The sequence below is a fragment of the Dunckerocampus dactyliophorus genome, chromosome 12, assembly GCF_027744805.1.
Source record: "Dunckerocampus dactyliophorus isolate RoL2022-P2 chromosome 12, RoL_Ddac_1.1, whole genome shotgun sequence".
NCBI classification, from domain to species: domain Eukaryota; kingdom Metazoa; phylum Chordata; class Actinopteri; order Syngnathiformes; family Syngnathidae; genus Dunckerocampus; species Dunckerocampus dactyliophorus.
The window spans coordinates 17,052,740-17,070,650 of NC_072830.1; the positions used below are offsets into that span (position 1 = coordinate 17,052,740).

Sequence of the window (17,911 nt, forward strand, 5' to 3'; positions counted from 1 at the left end):
CCCTCAGGTGGGAATACACACTATTTTATTCTTTATTGAGTAAAACTGTGTAGCAGCTCACATTCGTGCTTGTCACTGGATGTATAGGGCTTTTACTGTCCCGAGGGCTCCTCCTCTGCCCAACCTTGTCCTGAGGGAAGCTACGGGTCACATTCTGCTCTCGGTGATGGAGCTGAGTGTTCTCCTTGTGGAGGAGGCAGATATTGCACCGGTGTGGGACTGGCAGAGCCATCTGGAATCTGTGCAGGACAATTCTACTGCAGAGAGGGATCCAAGTCTGCAGTATGTACTGTAAATGCTGGAATTACGAATAGGAACCATTTTATTACAGTATGGATGTTCTCCTTGTGCATGCATGGGTCTATACTGCTATACAAGCTGTACACAAGTTTGTATTATAAAAACAAAAGTATTGTTCCTTGAGAGGATGTAATACAATGGTGAAATGTGAATTGTGTATTCACATTTGTGAGATTCTATACTTTATACATGTTTTTGTAAGAATTGTTCTAATAATAGAAGCTACAAAATGTTTTTAGACCTGTCTTCATACACTCCCGAGACAATAGTTGTGAGACACACAATTTTGTACAAACTGATTATTGTCTTTGCAGTTCCTGTAGGTGACCAGACAATATTTTTGTCTTTGATTACGTCCAGACTCCAGTGGATGGCCGTACAGGTGGTTTGTGTCCACCAGGAAGCTACTGTCCTCCAGCTTCCTCCTCTCCATTACCCTGCCCGCCCGGCACCTACAGCAACATCTCTGGTCTCAGCAGGCCTGAGGACTGTGTCCGCTGTCCACCAGGGTAACATCAAATTTGAGTAAATCACGCTACAGTAATTTGAACATCATCCACCTGTTGTGACATTGTGCCTATCTTCCTATAAGTTTGTATTGTTTAGGTTCCAACAGCACATCACCATCAGGCTTGTGTTCTCCTGGGTATTACTGCACTGGTGGTTCAGCTTCGCCTACTCAGAATGAAGCAGAGCAGGGTCACTATACATTGGAGGGTGCATCCAGGCCTGAGCCATGTCCTCTTGGGACTTTCCAGCCGGTATAAACAAAATAAAGTTGTACTAATGGATTAACGATCTTATTCGGTGTTGTTTTCTTTATTCTAGGACCAAGGTGCAAGGTCATGTATGGCGTGTCAAGGAGGCCGACTGTGCAACCACACAGGCTTGTCCCAGCCACCACTTTGTCCAAAGGGACACTACTGTCCTCCAGCATCCTCTGTTGCTCACCCATGTCCTCCAGTCAGTATCGTACACAATATGTAAAGGCTGATAATATTATTATGTAAATAATCTACAGTATAATGTGATCAATCAGGGCTTTTACTCGGATCAGCCCGGTGGGGAAGATGTGCACCACTGTCGGCCGTGCGAGGCAGGATGGTTTTGCAGCATGGCCGGCCTCTCTGACCCGGAGGGGCTCTGTGACCCTGGACACTACTGCACATCTGGAGCCTCCACAGCCTTTCCGGTAAGACCACTCGAGCATACAAAGCACATCATTCGATGATAGTTATGTGTTTATAAAATGTTTATCATTCCCTCAGGTTACTCTGGACTCAGGGGGAATGTGTCCAGCAGGGTACGTTTGCCCCAGAGGGACCAAACACCCTCAGCAACATCCCTGTCCTCTGGGCACCTGGAGTAACACAGTGGGGGCCCAAAACGTATCTTTTTGCCTGCTCTGCCCTGCTGGACTCTACTGCAACACGACTGGACTCATACAGCCTTCTGGATCATGTGACACTGGTGAGGTGCAACAGCATATTTAAAAATATAAGAAATGTGTCATACCACCACTATACCATGTAAGGTTTATGCCACAGCTGCTCAAAATGACGAGCATTGGTAATTAATTAAATTATATTTTTGAAGCTAAAATATACTTTCTTTGATTAAAATGGTATATTTTATTTATTTACTTGCTCTTTTGGCATACAATATATTATATAGGCATACTGCATATAAAGTTAATCCTAATAATTAATGGGAAGTTGATTAATAGTTTCAATTTAGTTGATTAAGTTATTGTCTTATAAGTTATAATATAATAATAGTTCTAAGTTATTATGTCTGAAAAAAGCATTATTTCTTTCATTATGTTGTTTTTAGGCTCATTTGAGATATTTCAGAAATATGTATTCTTGTTGATGACAGGTGGTCTAATACTGTTATGGAGAAAATATTATTCCAGCGCAAATATATTTTATCTAAGTATTATGATGGGATATCTGCGTTATTAAACATCATTTTTTTTTTAAATCGCAATCATAAAAGTTTCTCTCATAATGGTAACTAAGTTGAAATTGTGAATTTCTGGTGCCCAATAAATGTGTATTGATTTTCTGTGTATTTTGCTTTGCTATAGTTACCAATAAATGGAGAAAAAGTGTTCTAATAATCAAGTCTTTCACCTTCTGTTTTTAGGCTTCTATTGCACAGAGGGGGCAGTGTCTCCAAAACCTTTAGATGGTATAACAGGGGACATTTGTCCAGTTGGACACTACTGTCCCATGGGTTCAGCATCCCCTACACTCTGCCCTGATGGAATGTCCACAAACACAACAGGTAGGCTACATCTCACATAATATATAACAATAATATATACAGTATACTATATGTATTGCATCCCTACCACAATTTGCTGCCGTATTTTTTCCCCAGGTGCAGAAACATGCCATGAATGTCCCCCTGGGAGCTACTGCCTACCCGGGGAAGGCATCCAGCGCTGCCCCTTAGGTCACTATTGTCTTGGAAGAGGTGGTGAAGGTATCCTTCCCTGCCCTCCTGGCACATACAACCCTCAGTTAGGCCTGAGCCAAGTGGAGCAGTGCCTCATTTGTCCAGCAGGTGATAGCATTGTCTCATGGTTGTCACACATTGACACTCACTGCTTGCATGTACAGTACAGTGTATCACATGTATGCTGGATTTAAATGAAATATCTCATGATTATTTCATAATATATCTGCTCTTCAGGCTTCTACTGTGAGGACTGGGGTCTGCCTGAACCCACCGGGCCCTGCAATGCTGGTTATTACTGCATAGCAGGTACATTTACTGTTATTAACAAGCTGGCAATATATTACATAACTTCATGTCTACAAAACATCTTTTCAAGGTGTAAATGCCCCAACTCCAGATGGAAACTATAGTACTGGAGTTGGAGGAGCGTGTCCAGAGGGGAGACACTGCCCCAAAGGCACTGGTCTCCCCCTCACCTGTCCCCCAGGAACCTACTCAGACAGGTTAGGAGACAACAATATTACAGCAAATAAAAATGTTGCGTTTACAAATTACTCTTTGTGTTTTCAGTCTTCGTCTGACTGAGGTGAGCGGCTGTAGTTTGTGTCCAGCGGGTCACTTCTGCGCTACTGATGGTCTGAGTCGGCCTTCCGGAAAATGTCAGCAAGGATTTTACTGTCCAGGTGGAGACTCGGCAGCCACAGGTACAGCAAGTCAAAAAATAAGTTTATACTGTTAAGTTAATGCTTCCTGCAGTGTAAAATTGGTCAGAACCGATCAGAGCCATTGATTTATTATCTAAAAGAGAGTTCACCTCCACCAAGGTCCTAACTATTTGTTGCCAAGATGTCACATAACATTACAGATTACAACCCAAAGAGATTTGAGAGAAATATGTGTCTGTGCATGTCAAACTGTATTTTTAATGATGAATTTGCAAAGCTGCAAAATCTGGATGAAATCCAAATGAAATTGAATTTGACTTGAAAGCCTCTGCACAGCTTTTCTTTAAATATAATACGTTTTTTTGTATGTCACCCATTAAAAATAAAGTGACTTCTGGGGGTGAATTATATACAGCATATACTGTATATTATATGGTCTGAGCGGTCCCACAATAGTGTACTGGAAATGTGTTGACCAAAATCCAGCTTGATGCATCCAGTTCTCTTGTGTGGCCAACAGATGTGATGTTCGTGAACGAGTCGAGTCATTATTTGAACAGCTCTTTTAACTGAACAATCAGAACCGATTCCCAGTTGTATAGGAAAGGCTCGTTCTTGGATCTTATATTGGTGACTCGGCTCTCACGGTCACATAAGAAAGCTGTTCAAATGACTTGTTTGCGAACGTCACATCTCTATCAGCGAGCCGGCTAGTCAATGACAGGTGTCAGATATCAGTGTATAATAGCGCACCACATTTCACGCAGGTAACGATAAGACTTGAAATAGTACTTCATTACATTAGCCTTTATTTTTAACGCCATTACTACCAACACTGGTTAACCTATTGGCTGAAGAAAAAGAAAATGATCTAACATCCAGCTCCCACATCTGAAGCTGACTGACAGACATTAAGCAGAGGCTCCAGGCTTGAGCCTTAAGATGTGTTGTGTTGTGAAACTGTGAAGTGGCGGTGGGCGCTCATCTAGCTAGGGGCGGGTCAGAGATGGTATTAAGTCCGTGAGAAAGAAGGATTTTTCCTTAATGATGTCATGACGATGCAGAATTTCAAAAGCGACCATAAGAGCGCCTCTTGATGCTTGTAAACAGGCTCTAGGGACATGTGTTACTGTTAGAACACCATTAAAAAGTCAGTTTTGCATAATAGGGGACCTTCAATGCGATGTGTGGATTCAAAATGTAATGCAAAGATGCTTGTACGAATACCCACGTGTCATTAAAAACCCCAGGATGAGTGTTAACACCAGAAGTCACACACAAACAAACAATGGCGGGGGTATTTATCATTCATTCATAATTTATATTCACAGCACTTCAAACACAAATTGAACAGCTGATTTATATGCGCAGAGAAATACTGGCATTACAAAAACAGATGCTGACAAGTGCGAGCAATGTGTGAGAGGGTGTTTTGTTGACAGCGTAGCATGAATTAATCAGCTTTTATCAAAGGATTCATCATAATAACGGCTTAACAGTCAATGATCGCAGCAATTTGGCGCATCTAATTGGGTTTCCCCTCTGCCTCCCAGGCTCTGTAGGAGGTCTTTGCCCAACCGCTCATTACTGCCCAGAAGGCAGCGCAGGCCCAGCGCCCTGCCTGGCTGGATCCTACACAAACCTCACTGGCCAGTCTGTGTGTTCTCTCTGCCCTGCTGGCTACTACTGCCCGGAAAAGACCAGCGACTTCAGCCAGTTTCCCTGTCCACCTGGGTTGTATTGTCCTGATGGTAGGCACTGCTCATTATAGTTCTTCTTAATGTATACTCTCACTGGACCCTTCATTAGGTACAGCTGCGTGCTTAATAAGACCCAATACAAGAGCTGTGTCACATATTTTGGTTACCTTATAAAGCAACATGAGAGGAACAGCTCTCAGTAGGACGGATGCTGTGTATTTGTAAAGCACAATAAGAGAGACATATAAAAAATAATACTGCATTGGCCCGAATATAAGATGACCCCTCATAGTGACAGGAAGAAAAACTCTAACTTGCTTGTGATGAAGTCATTTCTAAGACAACTAATCTTTTTCAGACTTTTTTCCAGTGAAAATATCATAAATCGAATACAGTATGTCAGCATGCCTCTCTGACAATGTCAATCGTAATTGACCATTTTTACCTCTACAAAAAAAGGTTACATTAACTCTGCTTTTGCTTGGAGTATGCATAATTCTGCACATTTGTAGTCTTTTTATTGCATTTTATCATTATGGTACGGTATTTATAAATTATTAAAATATATTTGGTAATACATGGCTTTTTGAGATTATTTTATGTTTTGTTGTACAGTGGAACCTTTATTGGTGTCATTAATTTGTTCCGGAATGTCCAACTCTAACCGAAACAGACATTAACCGAATACATTTTTAGTTTTACTTCCAGAAAACAATTCAAAATGCATATAAATGATGAATGAAAGGGATAAATGAAGATTAATCACGACGTGATTCTTGACGTCACTGAAAACAGGAAGGTGGTGGTGGTTGATCTTGTTGCCACATCATGTCTTTGGGAATACTCACGTCTTTAGTGACGGTGAAAGTAATCTTAAATGTTCATTTATCTCTTTCATTCGTCATTTATATGCATTAAGAATTGATTTCTGCCTAGCTGTTTCTGGTCGGGGTTGCCTCTCTGCGGCCCCTTGCTGGTCTACCCGGGAGGGGGGGGGGTTTTGTGGGCTGGCTCTTGGGTGGGGCTGGTCTTGGGTGGCTCTCAGGTTTTGGGGGCCCGGCCTGGCTGTGTGGGATGGAGCTTGCTGGGTGGTGGGAGGTAGTCCCTCTCCTTTCATGCATTCTCAGTGACAATTACACGTTCACACATTTGCGCACATTTATGTACATGAAGACTTCCCCACATAGAGATACCTGTACGCACGTACATATGCACACTCACAGTACATACATACTTCCCCACATTACTCACTGAGTTAACCAGGGTGTTATTATGTTGTTGCTTTTATTACAGTGATGGAGATATCGGCAATATGATTATAGTTATTGCAATTGTGTGCATTACAGTTATTGTCATTCTGTTCACTATCATAGATAATAATTTCATTACTACTATTATTACGAATGTGTATGACTGTTTCAATGCAGTATTATCATTGTGGTTGTTGATATTATTTCGTCCTCTCCGTCATGGTCTTTATAGCTGATCTTTATAGCTGATGTAGTCCTGTTTGTTTCTGTTGTTTTGTTATTGTTGTCGCAATTGTTGTTGTTGCTGTTGTTCTTGTCTCTCTCTGTATTGTCCCTCTCATGTCCCTGCACCCCCCCTCCTGCTCTGGTCGAGCCACTTCAAATTTGCATAACAACAAAACATCAAAGTCAAATAAATTCTGTATAACAGGGGAAGTGTATCTCACACTTTTCCCGGGCAGAGCAAATCTGTTGAGCACGTAAGGGCATTTAGATCAACAATACGGTTTGCCCTAAAGGCTGGAGAGGGCAAAAAAAAAGGAAGTTAAATGCTGGAGAATATCAGTATATTGGTTAAAAGCGAATATCAAGCATCTCTAGCAATGACCTTAAATTTCCAGTCAGTAAAGCATGAACCGTCATGCAGATGGATATCTATAAAGGTGTACAGTTTAATGCTGATGCAAATAAAGATTTTTGGGCCTTTTAGCTCTTGCATTAGCACTCATTATATCATGCAGGTGTACACTGTTCATAAATAACCATCTAAATGTACAAATATATGCATGCATACTGTAGGTACAAGGCATGCCACCCAATACCCGTGTCCTCGTGGCTACTACAACCCAGAACCCATGACTCAGAGCCTGGACAGCTGCCTGCCTTGCCCCCCTGGGCACTACTGTGAGAAGGAGAGGCTGACCAAAGTGTCTGGAAAATGCAAAGCTGGTCAGTAATGGGCTTTTTTGTGTGTGTCTGAGCTCAAGCAAACTCATTTATCATTGTCAGTACACTGTCTTCTGTGGTCTGGCAGATTAAGCAACAGAACTGCATAAAGCGCATCATTCAAGCAGTCAGTGTTTTATTTTGACGTATGCCTGCCGGCTTGCAGGTTTGTTTGTGTTCCTATCCTAATTGCATCGTATGTTCTTCTCAGGTTGGTTCTGTGTGTCAGCAGCCTGGAACTCGCAACCATTCGACCTAGACAACTACACCAACGCCAACTGCCTGTGCCCAGCCACCGCCACAGGGGGACGCTGCCAGGCGGGCTTTTACTGCCCTGAAGGGAGCTCAGAGCCTGTGCCTTGTCTGCCTGGAGCTTTCTGTAATGTCTCGGGTAATTAGACAACGATAAAGTAGAGTGACTGAATGATGCACACAGCTAAACAATCACCGAAAACCGGCTTTAAATAGTTAGCTTTCCCCTAATTTGGAGGTGCGAAATATTAGAAACAGTAGGATGAAGTGCAATTCCACACTAATACTGAGTGCAACCTCCAAATTACTGTGCATGATTTTTTTTTAAAGCGCAGGCGTACCTAATGAAGTGAATGAGTTAGATGCTGCTTGTCGATCAACAGGTTTGGCCTTGCCGATGGGCCCCTGTTCTCCAGGTTATTATTGCGTAGGGGGAGCCACTGAGGCCAAGCCAACAGATGGTGAAACAGGCAGCATCTGTCCAAGTGGGACATATTGTGGTAAGCGCCCCGCTCTTTTACTGCCTTGGAACAGTTGTGTTGCTAATTAAACATTCAACATTTTTTTCATAAGCTTATCAAAAGCTATTTGGTGAAGGAAGTAAAAAGGGTAATTATTATTACTGATTGTTGCTGTTTGTTAGTGAAAAATATATTAAGGCAATTTGTTCGTTCACAACTGAGTAGTCTTACACACTAGTGATCAAAATATAAAAACACAAATTAAGACATTACACAAATAAAACATATAGAGCAGGGGTGTCCAAACTTTTTCCAGAGAGGGCCACATCGGGAAAAATGAAGGGATGCAAGGACTACTTTGATATTTTGTAAAGCAGCACATGTATAGATGTGCTAAGACGTTTATTGTATTTCAAGAAAAAACTGCATCTCAGCCTTGTCATAAACGTGAAAAGCCTATTAGTATGTTGCTCTTTTTCCCGGTTTTGTTATCAGTATATCAGTTGTTGTTTTAAATTTTCCAAATATATATCAACTTTCTTCTTAAATAATCTTTGTACATGCTCTTCTTGCAATATTATAACTTATTCCCATAATAATACAACTTTTTTTACCAACCTAACTATCCAAAAATTACAACTTTATTTTATTTTGTTTGTTTCTCATAATATTACGACTTAAAAAAAATAATTTAATAAAGAAAAAAATTATATTTCAACTATATGCTCTTAAAATGACATTGTTTTTCCTCATAATATTACTAGTTTATTCTTGTAAAATTGTGACTTTTTCTCCTTAGAATAGAACTTTTTTCTCTTAATATTTTGACATAATTTTCATAATATTACAGCTGTTTTTTTTCCAACTATTTCAACTTTCTTTGCGTCAATTTTCTTCTCGTAATTATGACTTTAATTCCCATAATATTTTGACTTTATTCTCGCATCATTGTAACTTTTTCCACAACCTAATTTTCGAAAAATTACGACTTTATTCATTGTTTTGTTTGCTTATTTTTTAAAATTACATTTCTTTCTTTAATATTTCAACTTTACTCTACTAAAATGACGTTATTTTTCTTCATAGTATTCTGACATTGTTCTTTTTAAAATTACGACTTGTTCTCCTTAGATTACAACTTTTTTCTCTGAATATTTAGATTTTATTCTTGTAAAATTACTGCTGATTTGCCCACTTTTGCTGTTTTTGTTTTAGTTTTCTTGTTCAAATTATATTTTTTGAATGTGCCAATTAAAAAAAAAAAAAAAACAGCCGTGAGCCGCACTTTGGACACCCCGATATAGCGCTATGCTATGGGCATATTCAGTAAAAACAATAAGTACAAATAAAATAATAATAAATATGGTCCATCACATACTGCTCTCTTTAAAAAATGGCATGCAGTACCACTCAAATGTTTGGAGACACTTTTACGTACATTCAATTAAATGAGTAACAATAATAATAAGTGTCCCAAAACTTTTGACTGATACTGTACTTACACTACATCGCCCTCAAATAAATAAATGTCTGAATAAATGATTGCCTTCTCCTCCATTTCGCACTCTACAGTTGAAGGCTCAGAGCAACCAGAGTTATGTCCGTCTGGTACTTTTTCACCAGTGCCTGGTCTAACCAGCAAGGCTGACTGCCAGCGTTGTCCTGCAGGGCTCTACTGCCGTGGACCAGGCCTCAGTGCACCATCTGGGCCCTGTGATGAAGGTTTGGCTTGCTAAAAATTACTAGAGCATTTCAATAAGCTTCCATTATTTTGATCCATTCATATTTTCCATCCTTTTACTGTCAGGTTATTGGTGCCCACCTGGTCAGACAGTGGCTCAAGCTCTACCATGTCCACTTGGTCATTTTTGCATCATGGGTAGTGCAGCTCCAAAGCCTTGCCCATTGGGAACCTACCAGGACAGGGAGAAACAATCAGCCTGTGTTACCTGTGAAGCAGGTAGGACAAAAAGATACTACTTTACTACCTTTTTAAAAAACACTCAGAGTTGTTGTTATCTTGATTCCTTCTCTTTTATAACAAGGTTACTTCTGTGATATCCAAATGGCTGAAGCCAATGGCTCCTTGCAGAGGCCCTGCCCGAAAGGACATTACTGCCCTGTAGGCACAAGCATGCCTGAGCAGCACCCTTGCCCTGTAGGCTCATTCAACCCGAGACAGCGCGCAGAGAGCCTTCTAGCCTGCATGCCGTGTCCTAGTGGACAGTACTGTCCTTCGCTAGGACTTTCAGAGCCGGCAGGTTCGCTCAACAGAAGTATTTGTGTATATTTGATTGCTCTATGTACTATATGATGCCATTCTACCACTTATAGGGCCGTGCCTTGCTGGTTATTGGTGCAAAGCAGGGGCATCCTCTCTAACTCCGTTGGACGGACTCTCTGGTTCTATGTGTCCACCTGGTCATTACTGTCCCGCAGGTGAATTTATTCATCTCTCTTAATTAGGGTTGGGCATCGTGTCTCTAGCATCCATGGGAACCGGGACTAACATTGCCATTCTCCCGGGATTGTTCACATTTTTTTTCGATCCTTAGTTGCGATGCTCACTTCACAAATAGCCACAAACACTAACCAAGATGAAGCGGCTAAAAAGCGGTCAACTCACTACAACATTTGCAACACAATATCGTGCAAGGGAGGGTCAACATGATTTAGCACCATTCATGGTGTGGAAATAACAGGAATACCTATCTACCTATATCTTTGATGCGCTACGTCGGACTTCCTTGAAGCAGTTTTTTTCCCTATTTTCACTGTTTTTTTTAAGTTTACAAATATTTCATCTTTAATAATCTTTGTAAATTTTCTTCTCGTAATATTATGACTTTATTCCCATAATATTTTGACTTTATTCTCCTAACACTATAACTTTTTCCGCAACCTAAAAAAAAAAGGCTTTATTTGTTGTTTTGTTTGTTTCTCATAATATTCCGACTTTAAAAAATAACGTCTTTTTTACTTTAATGTTTCAACTTTATGCTACTAAAATAAAGTTATTTTTCCTCATAATATTACAACGCTATTTTCATAAAAATCAGACTTTTTCTTGTTTGATTGCAATTTTTTCTCTTAATATTTGTAATTATGTATTCTTGTAAAATTACTGCTGATTCTTCCATTTTTGCTGTTGTTTTTTTCTATAGTTTTGTTGTTAAATTCTATAAACAAAAAACAACTGCTGGCCGCACACTGGACACCCCTGATGCAGATGTTTATACCTTTTCAGCTTGCTTCTCTGCCTCGGCCACGCCAGAGGTAGCTAAAGGGTGGGGCTAGAGTCAAGACAGGCTTCAGTCCCATTCCAAACTGCTTTCATGACAATTCCAGGGTCATTTAATGAAGTGCAGCTTGTACTACAGGCTACAAGTAATGTAAGCAAATGTATGCTGCGTGAGGTTGTTTAACTATTCCACTATTTTATTCTCATCTGAGGCTACGATGGTTTATTCATGCTAATTACCATCGGGTGGCTTAAAGGATTTTCTGACAACATTTATTTTATAACTTTTAAGTCCACAGCTTTCCACGTAATAATGTGCACTTGCTTACCCAGAGCGGTACCATTTATTTGATCAAACTTTTTGACCTTGTAGAGAGAGTAATGAATGCATTTGGCTTATAGGGCATTGAATCAAGCAAAAGCAAATATGTGCATGCCTAGTGGTGTCAGAATGAATGTTCCTCTTTTTTACAGGCACCACTGCTCCTTTGGCCTGTCCTAAGGGAACGTGGTCCAACAGCTCAGGCCTGCACAGACAGGAGGACTGTCAGAGCTGTCATGGGGGATTTTATTGTGACGCTGCTGGCCTTACTGCTCCTACTGGACGCTGCAGTGGAGGGTACAGTCTTCCTCCTACGCCGAGGGTGTCCAAACTTTTTCCAGCGAGGGCCACATGCTGAAAAACGAAAGGATGCACTGATATTTTAAAGCAACACATGTCTATATGTTAAAAAGTTATACAGTACATAGTATTTCAAGCAAAAAAGCTTTTTGATACAGGTGAAAAAGCATATTACTAGTATGAACTTTGTTTTTTTTTGCCTCCATTTTTGCTGTTATTGTTTTTTTAATTTTCCAAATATTCTTAAAAAATCTTTTTTTGGAACATTAAGACTTTTTTTTTCCATAATACAGTAGAATAATTTTTTTCCGCAACCTAATTTCCCAAAAATTACAACTATAGTTTGTTTTGTTTATTTCTTATAATATTACATCTTTAACAATAAATAAGGATTTTTTTCTTTATTGTTTCAACTCTATGCTGCCAAAATGGCATTATTTTTCCTCATAATACTGCATGTTTATTCTCGTAAAAGTGCCACTTTATTTCTCGTTAGAGTGCAACTTTATTCTCTTAATATTTTGACAGTATTTTCATAAAATTCCAGTTGTTTTTTTCAATATCTGCTGTGGTTGCTTTTAAAAAAAATGTCATCTTTACGCTTACAAATATTCTTCCTGTAATTATGACTTTATTCCCATTTATTCTATTAACATTCTAACTTTTTCCGTAGCCTAATTTTCCAAAATTTAAATCTGTATTTGATGTTTTGTTTGTTTCTCGTAATATTACCACAATATTACGTTTGCTGTAATATTTCAACTTTTTGCTCCTAAAATGACGTTATTTTTCCTCAGTATTATTATTATTATGTTGTTCATGTAAAATTATGACTTTATTCTTGTAAAATTACTGCTGATTTTTCAATTTTTGCTGTTGTTGATTTTGTATTTTTTTTTTGTTTTCTTGTTAATTAATACTTTTGTAATGTGGTGTAATTGTATGTTTTCATGTAGGTATTATTGTCTGGCGGGCGCTGTCACACCCACTCCCACTGACGGAATCACAGGGGCATCTTGTCGTGAGGGCTCCTACTGCCCTGAAGGAACTGCAGAACCCATACCGTGTGATCCAGGGACCTATGTTGCCGTGACACATGCGACCGTGTGCGAGGCCTGTCTGCCGGGCTGGTACTGCGTGACTGGCTCCTTGCACCTGTGCCCTGCAGGTTTGTAGGCAGGCCATACTGTTAACCCTCCAATCCTGAAGGTGGCGGTAATGCATGTTACTCCAGTAAATGGGTGCCACACAGCTAGCAATTTTACTAGTATCTGCTGGATTTGGTAGGTCATTCCCGCAATTCAACAGCATAACAGCAAAAAGTTCATGTACACCTTTATCCAGATCTGCACCAACCTTTTATGTGTCGCGCAAGCGTTTTCCACTCTTAGTGGAAGAAAATATATTGCATTCCTTTCATTAAGTGCGTGAGATGCTGTTGCCAAAGTAGAATGCGAGAGAGAAATGAATTGAGCACAAAAACTTGTTCAAACATCCCAGCAAATCATCCAGACACAAGTATAGATTACTATAATTGCTTTTTGATGGGAAAAGTCCAATGTTCTTATATTTCGAGCAAATCGGTGGAAACCTGCATTGTCCCTGATGACAACATTCAATACCGCATCTGCAGTTCTCTGGGGCGCCAAGAGTTGAGTGGTGACACTAGACTACTTCGCTGTCAATAGTTGTAACACATGGTGGTGGTGTTGTTCTCCCCCGGCTGACTAGGGACCTCAACACTCTGTTCTCCCATTTTGAGGTATGCTGTATTTGTGCGTCAAGGACAAGGAGCCTTCCACACAAACAAACAGTGTGCCTGCATAGGTCCCTTACCACATTTGTCTATTTACGTTCCTTATTGTCCTGATCTAGTCTTCCGATTAAAAACCATACAAGTGCATTGACATGCAAGATTGTGTTATAAGCTGACGTCTCTAAAACTGAACGTCCCTGAAGTTGTACAATCCAAAATTTGACATGTTTAAAAGTTACAGAAAATTTCAGGTCGAACCACTCAAGTAGGCCTTTTTTCTGAATGCCATCACAAAAGTTCAGCCGTGATGGCAAAGTGGAAATACGATAATAACCATAGTATCGGAAATGTAGCAAATGAGATGATAAATACATTTCTGTCCTGGTTGCTCCTGAGAGCATGTGGTTTTGCTTCTTTCTGGCCTTTCTCCAAAATCAATCACGGTATGGTACCAATGATGGCAAAGTGGAAATACGATGATGACCATAGAATCGGAAATGCAGCAAATGAGACGATACATACTTTCTGTCCTGGCTGCTCTTGACAGCGCATCACTTCTACTTTTCCTTTGGCTTTTCTCTAAATGCCATCCCAGAAGGTTGCAATGATGGCAAAGAGGATGATGGTAACCGTAGAACCAGAAAGGCAAGAAATTAAGCAGTACATACATTTCTGTCCTGGCTATGACTGCAACCACACGATTTTGCTTTTTCTTTGGCTTTTCCTCCAAATGCCATCACAGAAGGTTGCAAATGAAGGCAAAGTGAGAATGTGATGATAACCATAGAACCAGAAATGCGGGAAATGAGATAGCATATACATTTCTGTCGTGGCTACTACTGCGACCACATGCTTTTGCTTTTTCTTTGGCTTTCCCCCAAATGCCATCACAGAAGGTTACAAATGGAGGCAAATGTGATGGTAACCATAGAACCTGAAAGGCAGCAAATGAAGCGGTAAATATGTTTCTTTCCTGACTGCTCAGTACAATATGGCTCATTAGGTATGTCATGAAGCATTTGAACACATCGTTAATGCATGTCCTTGTATAAAATAGTAATCATCCATTATAAGTATGGGTCTGTGCATTTGTGTTGCAGGGTTCTATTGCCCTGAAAGAACTGGCTACGACGTAAGAAGCTGTCCACAGGGCACGTACGGCCCTGACCCGGGATACTGGTCTGTCTCCCAGTGCAAGCAGTGTGACAGCGGCCATTACTGCTCCTCCACAAATGCCACAGCTGTCAGCGGAGCGTGTCAGGAAGGATATTACTGCTCACGTGGAAACACCTCCCCCCGCCCCGTCTCACAGTCTGCAGGTAAACAAATATCTTTACCAGACACGTCCTGCATGTTTAGAATCTCCCTCCATGGTCGTATGTTTGAGAAATGGAACTGTAACCTTGCTCTCCCCATGTCTAAGCAGGCGAGGGAGGACCGTGTCCTGTCGGTCATTATTGCCCACGGGCCAGCGTCCATCCTCTGCCATGTCCTCCTGGTACTTTCTCCAACCTCACCAAATTAGTCTCCCAGGTGAATAAAAAAAACAAAAATCACTCTCATAGGTCAGCTTCTTCACCTAAGTATTTTTAGTAGGATTTTTTAAAAATGTTGCACTATAATTATTTGAAAACTGAATATTTACTGGGTTTTTTTTTTGGCATGAACAGAATATATGAAAGGTCCTGAACTTTGAAATGAATTCAAATATTAAAACAAAATAAATAATTAATACAAGTAAAATAAATTAATAAATATTTTTTTAAATATACATTTTTAAAATATATTTTTGTACAATTTCCAGAATGATCAAGACAAGATATTACTTTTTGACTGAAGAGAAATATTCATTATATGGCATTTAAGGATATAAGGCTATATTAGGCTATAGGCTAGATTTTTTACTTAAATGACAAGTAAATATTGCATCAATACTTTCACGTTACGCTAGTAAGGATAAGCGGCATAGAAGCTGGATGGATGGATGGATACTTTTACGTTATTAAGAATAAATAAATATAACAAATGAATTATGATTTTAAAAATATATAACGTAAGACAACATTTGCATTAATAGCAATATGTGTCGTGTATTAAGCCAATATCATATAAGAAATATAATATAGACCGAAAGCTTTGTGTCGTGTGTACTACTAAATCAGTAGCTGATATCCTCCAAATGTGCTACACCTCTGCTGTACATTACTTACAGGAATTAACGGGTCTCAACGTGCAAGCCAATCAATATTTAACAGTTCATCAATATTCTTTTTCATTAGGTCTCACTGCCTCATCTTCACTCTTCATCTTCTTTTTTTTTTTTGGCCCTTTCGCCTCGTCTCAGGTGGGTTGTGAGCTGTGTCTCCCGGGTTACTACTGTGATGCTGCAGGACTTTCAGCACCTTCCGGAAAATGCCAGGAGGGCTTCTTCTGCCCGGGTGGTGCGGCTCGGCCTGACCCACGACGGTGCCCCAAAGGTGTTTGCTTTCCCATCCACACAAATGAGCCATCTGTGTCTAATCTTGGTTAAGTGGAGCTCACAGGGAAAAAAAAAAGAAAAAACATTGAGTATGAAAATGAGGGATGATGCAGACAAGAGCACAGAACATGCCACAAAAAGAAACATAAAGCAAAATGGAAACTCTGAAGCACATCGTTTAGTTCAGCATTTACATACGCTCACCAAACAGCCCCCGCTGAACGTGTAAACAAAGCTCGTTTTTAACGTAATAGGCCTAAGCATGAGCAGCTGCTGTATTGACAATGGAAATCGAAGCGCATCTGCTGTGGATTGTGAGCGTCTGCTGCCTGTGTGCTTAAGTGTGTGTCTCTTTCATGACTCTCGTCCACACGCAACCAGGTTATTACTGTTCCGAGGGCTCCGCCGCTCCTCAGCCTTGCCCCCGGGGAACCATCAGTGCCGAGGATGGCCGAGGCAGCTGTAGCACCTGTCCCCAGGGGTATAAATCTGTTAATGCACGCCAGACACAGTCACTGCTCACTGTAACCACATGCATATATGCGGATAAATGGATAAAGCTGTAAATGACGCAAGACGAATATAAGCTGTAACGTTCAAATGGTCTACCTTTGTTTTTATTCGGATAGCTTCTACTGTCCGGAAAGCAGTAATGGGTCCTTCTATGAGTGTCCAGTGGGTCATTACTGTCCGGTTGGGACCTGGTCCAAATATCTCTACCCATGTCCAGCTGGGTCCATCAACCCTCACACTCAGATGGCAAAAGCCCAGGACTGCATACCCTGCCCACCAGGTCATGAACTCCTTTTTGCTTAACTTTAAGCTGTAAGTGTTTTGCAAATGGTCAGGAGCATGTGGAAGAGCCAAAACAAGACACAGCCTGGTCACACACTGCTGTGGGATAGCCTTCCAGTCCAAATATGACATGATTATCTTATCTTTGATTATCTTTTTTGACGCAGATCTTGAAGTATACCTAATATTATGTCTGTTATATGAATACAGCATATACCAAAAGTGAGTGCACCCCTCACATTTTTATGATAGTACATCTTCTCAAGGGACAAAACAGTACACAGCTTGTATAGCAGTATAGAGTTACTATCCTCTGAAAATGAGTCAACATGCAACCATCATTTTGTTAAGAGCTAGTCAAGCATGATAGTAGGAGCGTTATGGTCTGGGGCTGCATGAGTTCTGCCAGTACGAGGGAGCTGTGGTCCATTGGGGTGAAACATTAACTGCTATATGTACTGTAACATTCTAAAGTAGTTTTTGAACATGATAATGACGACCTGATTACTGTAATGTACAGTCAAACATCGTTTTTTGTTACAGTCAAACATCAGTTTTCGTATGATTTGGTTTTTGTCAAAGATTTTGCCAGTTTTCGTACACTGTCTCAGCATGTAACAAACTAGTCAGTTTGCTCTGTACTGTATCATTCCGCGGAATCGAGTGCCCAAACAAAGCACCCTACACATTGCTGACTCACTGTCCATTTTTTATTTGAGTGCAACGGATAAATAACCCACCATGGGGCCGACGAATGCGAGTGCCTGCACATTGATGAAAAGGGTAAAAAACAATATTGAATTTAATCTCACCCAGATGTACGGGAAGCCCACATCAACAATTTGTTTCATCCATCGTCATTTCTAATTATTTCACATTGTTTGCTGCATGTAAAATTATAATTATTCTCTATAAAATGTATTTACATTTTTTTGTCCGGTACAGATTCATTGGATTAACATTATTTCTTATGGGAAAA

The 17,911-nt window shown here is 40.2% G+C and overlaps 2 protein-coding genes across 2 annotated transcripts in view; both read left to right on the top strand.

Moving 5' to 3' along the window:
* Positions 1-1,147: 1,147 nt before the first annotated feature.
* On the top strand, positions 1,148-13,078 carry LOC129191488 (multiple epidermal growth factor-like domains protein 6). Its single transcript, XM_054794876.1, has 18 exons — positions 1,148-1,263; positions 1,340-1,492; positions 1,569-1,770; positions 2,449-2,589; positions 2,686-2,871; positions 3,001-3,072; positions 3,143-3,269; positions 3,337-3,470; positions 4,985-5,182; positions 7,180-7,329; positions 7,538-7,717; positions 7,962-8,078; positions 9,612-9,761; positions 9,847-9,999; positions 10,085-10,300; positions 10,374-10,478; positions 11,755-11,899; positions 12,859-13,078. The coding sequence occupies exons 1-18, from the start codon at positions 1,150-1,152 to the stop codon at positions 13,076-13,078; spliced, it is 2,763 nt and encodes a 920-aa protein (XP_054650851.1). The 5' UTR covers positions 1,148-1,149.
* A 3,321-nt stretch (positions 13,079-16,399) lies between these two features.
* Positions 16,400-17,911, top strand: part of si:ch211-286b4.4 (zonadhesin) — a 66,357-nt gene continuing 64,845 nt past the window's right edge. The window contains exons 1-3 of the mRNA XM_054794877.1: positions 16,400-16,451; positions 16,519-16,618; positions 16,767-16,930. Of these exons, the coding sequence (XP_054650852.1) occupies positions 16,400-16,451; positions 16,519-16,618; positions 16,767-16,930 (316 nt within the window). The remainder of the gene's footprint in view (positions 16,452-16,518; positions 16,619-16,766; positions 16,931-17,911) is intronic.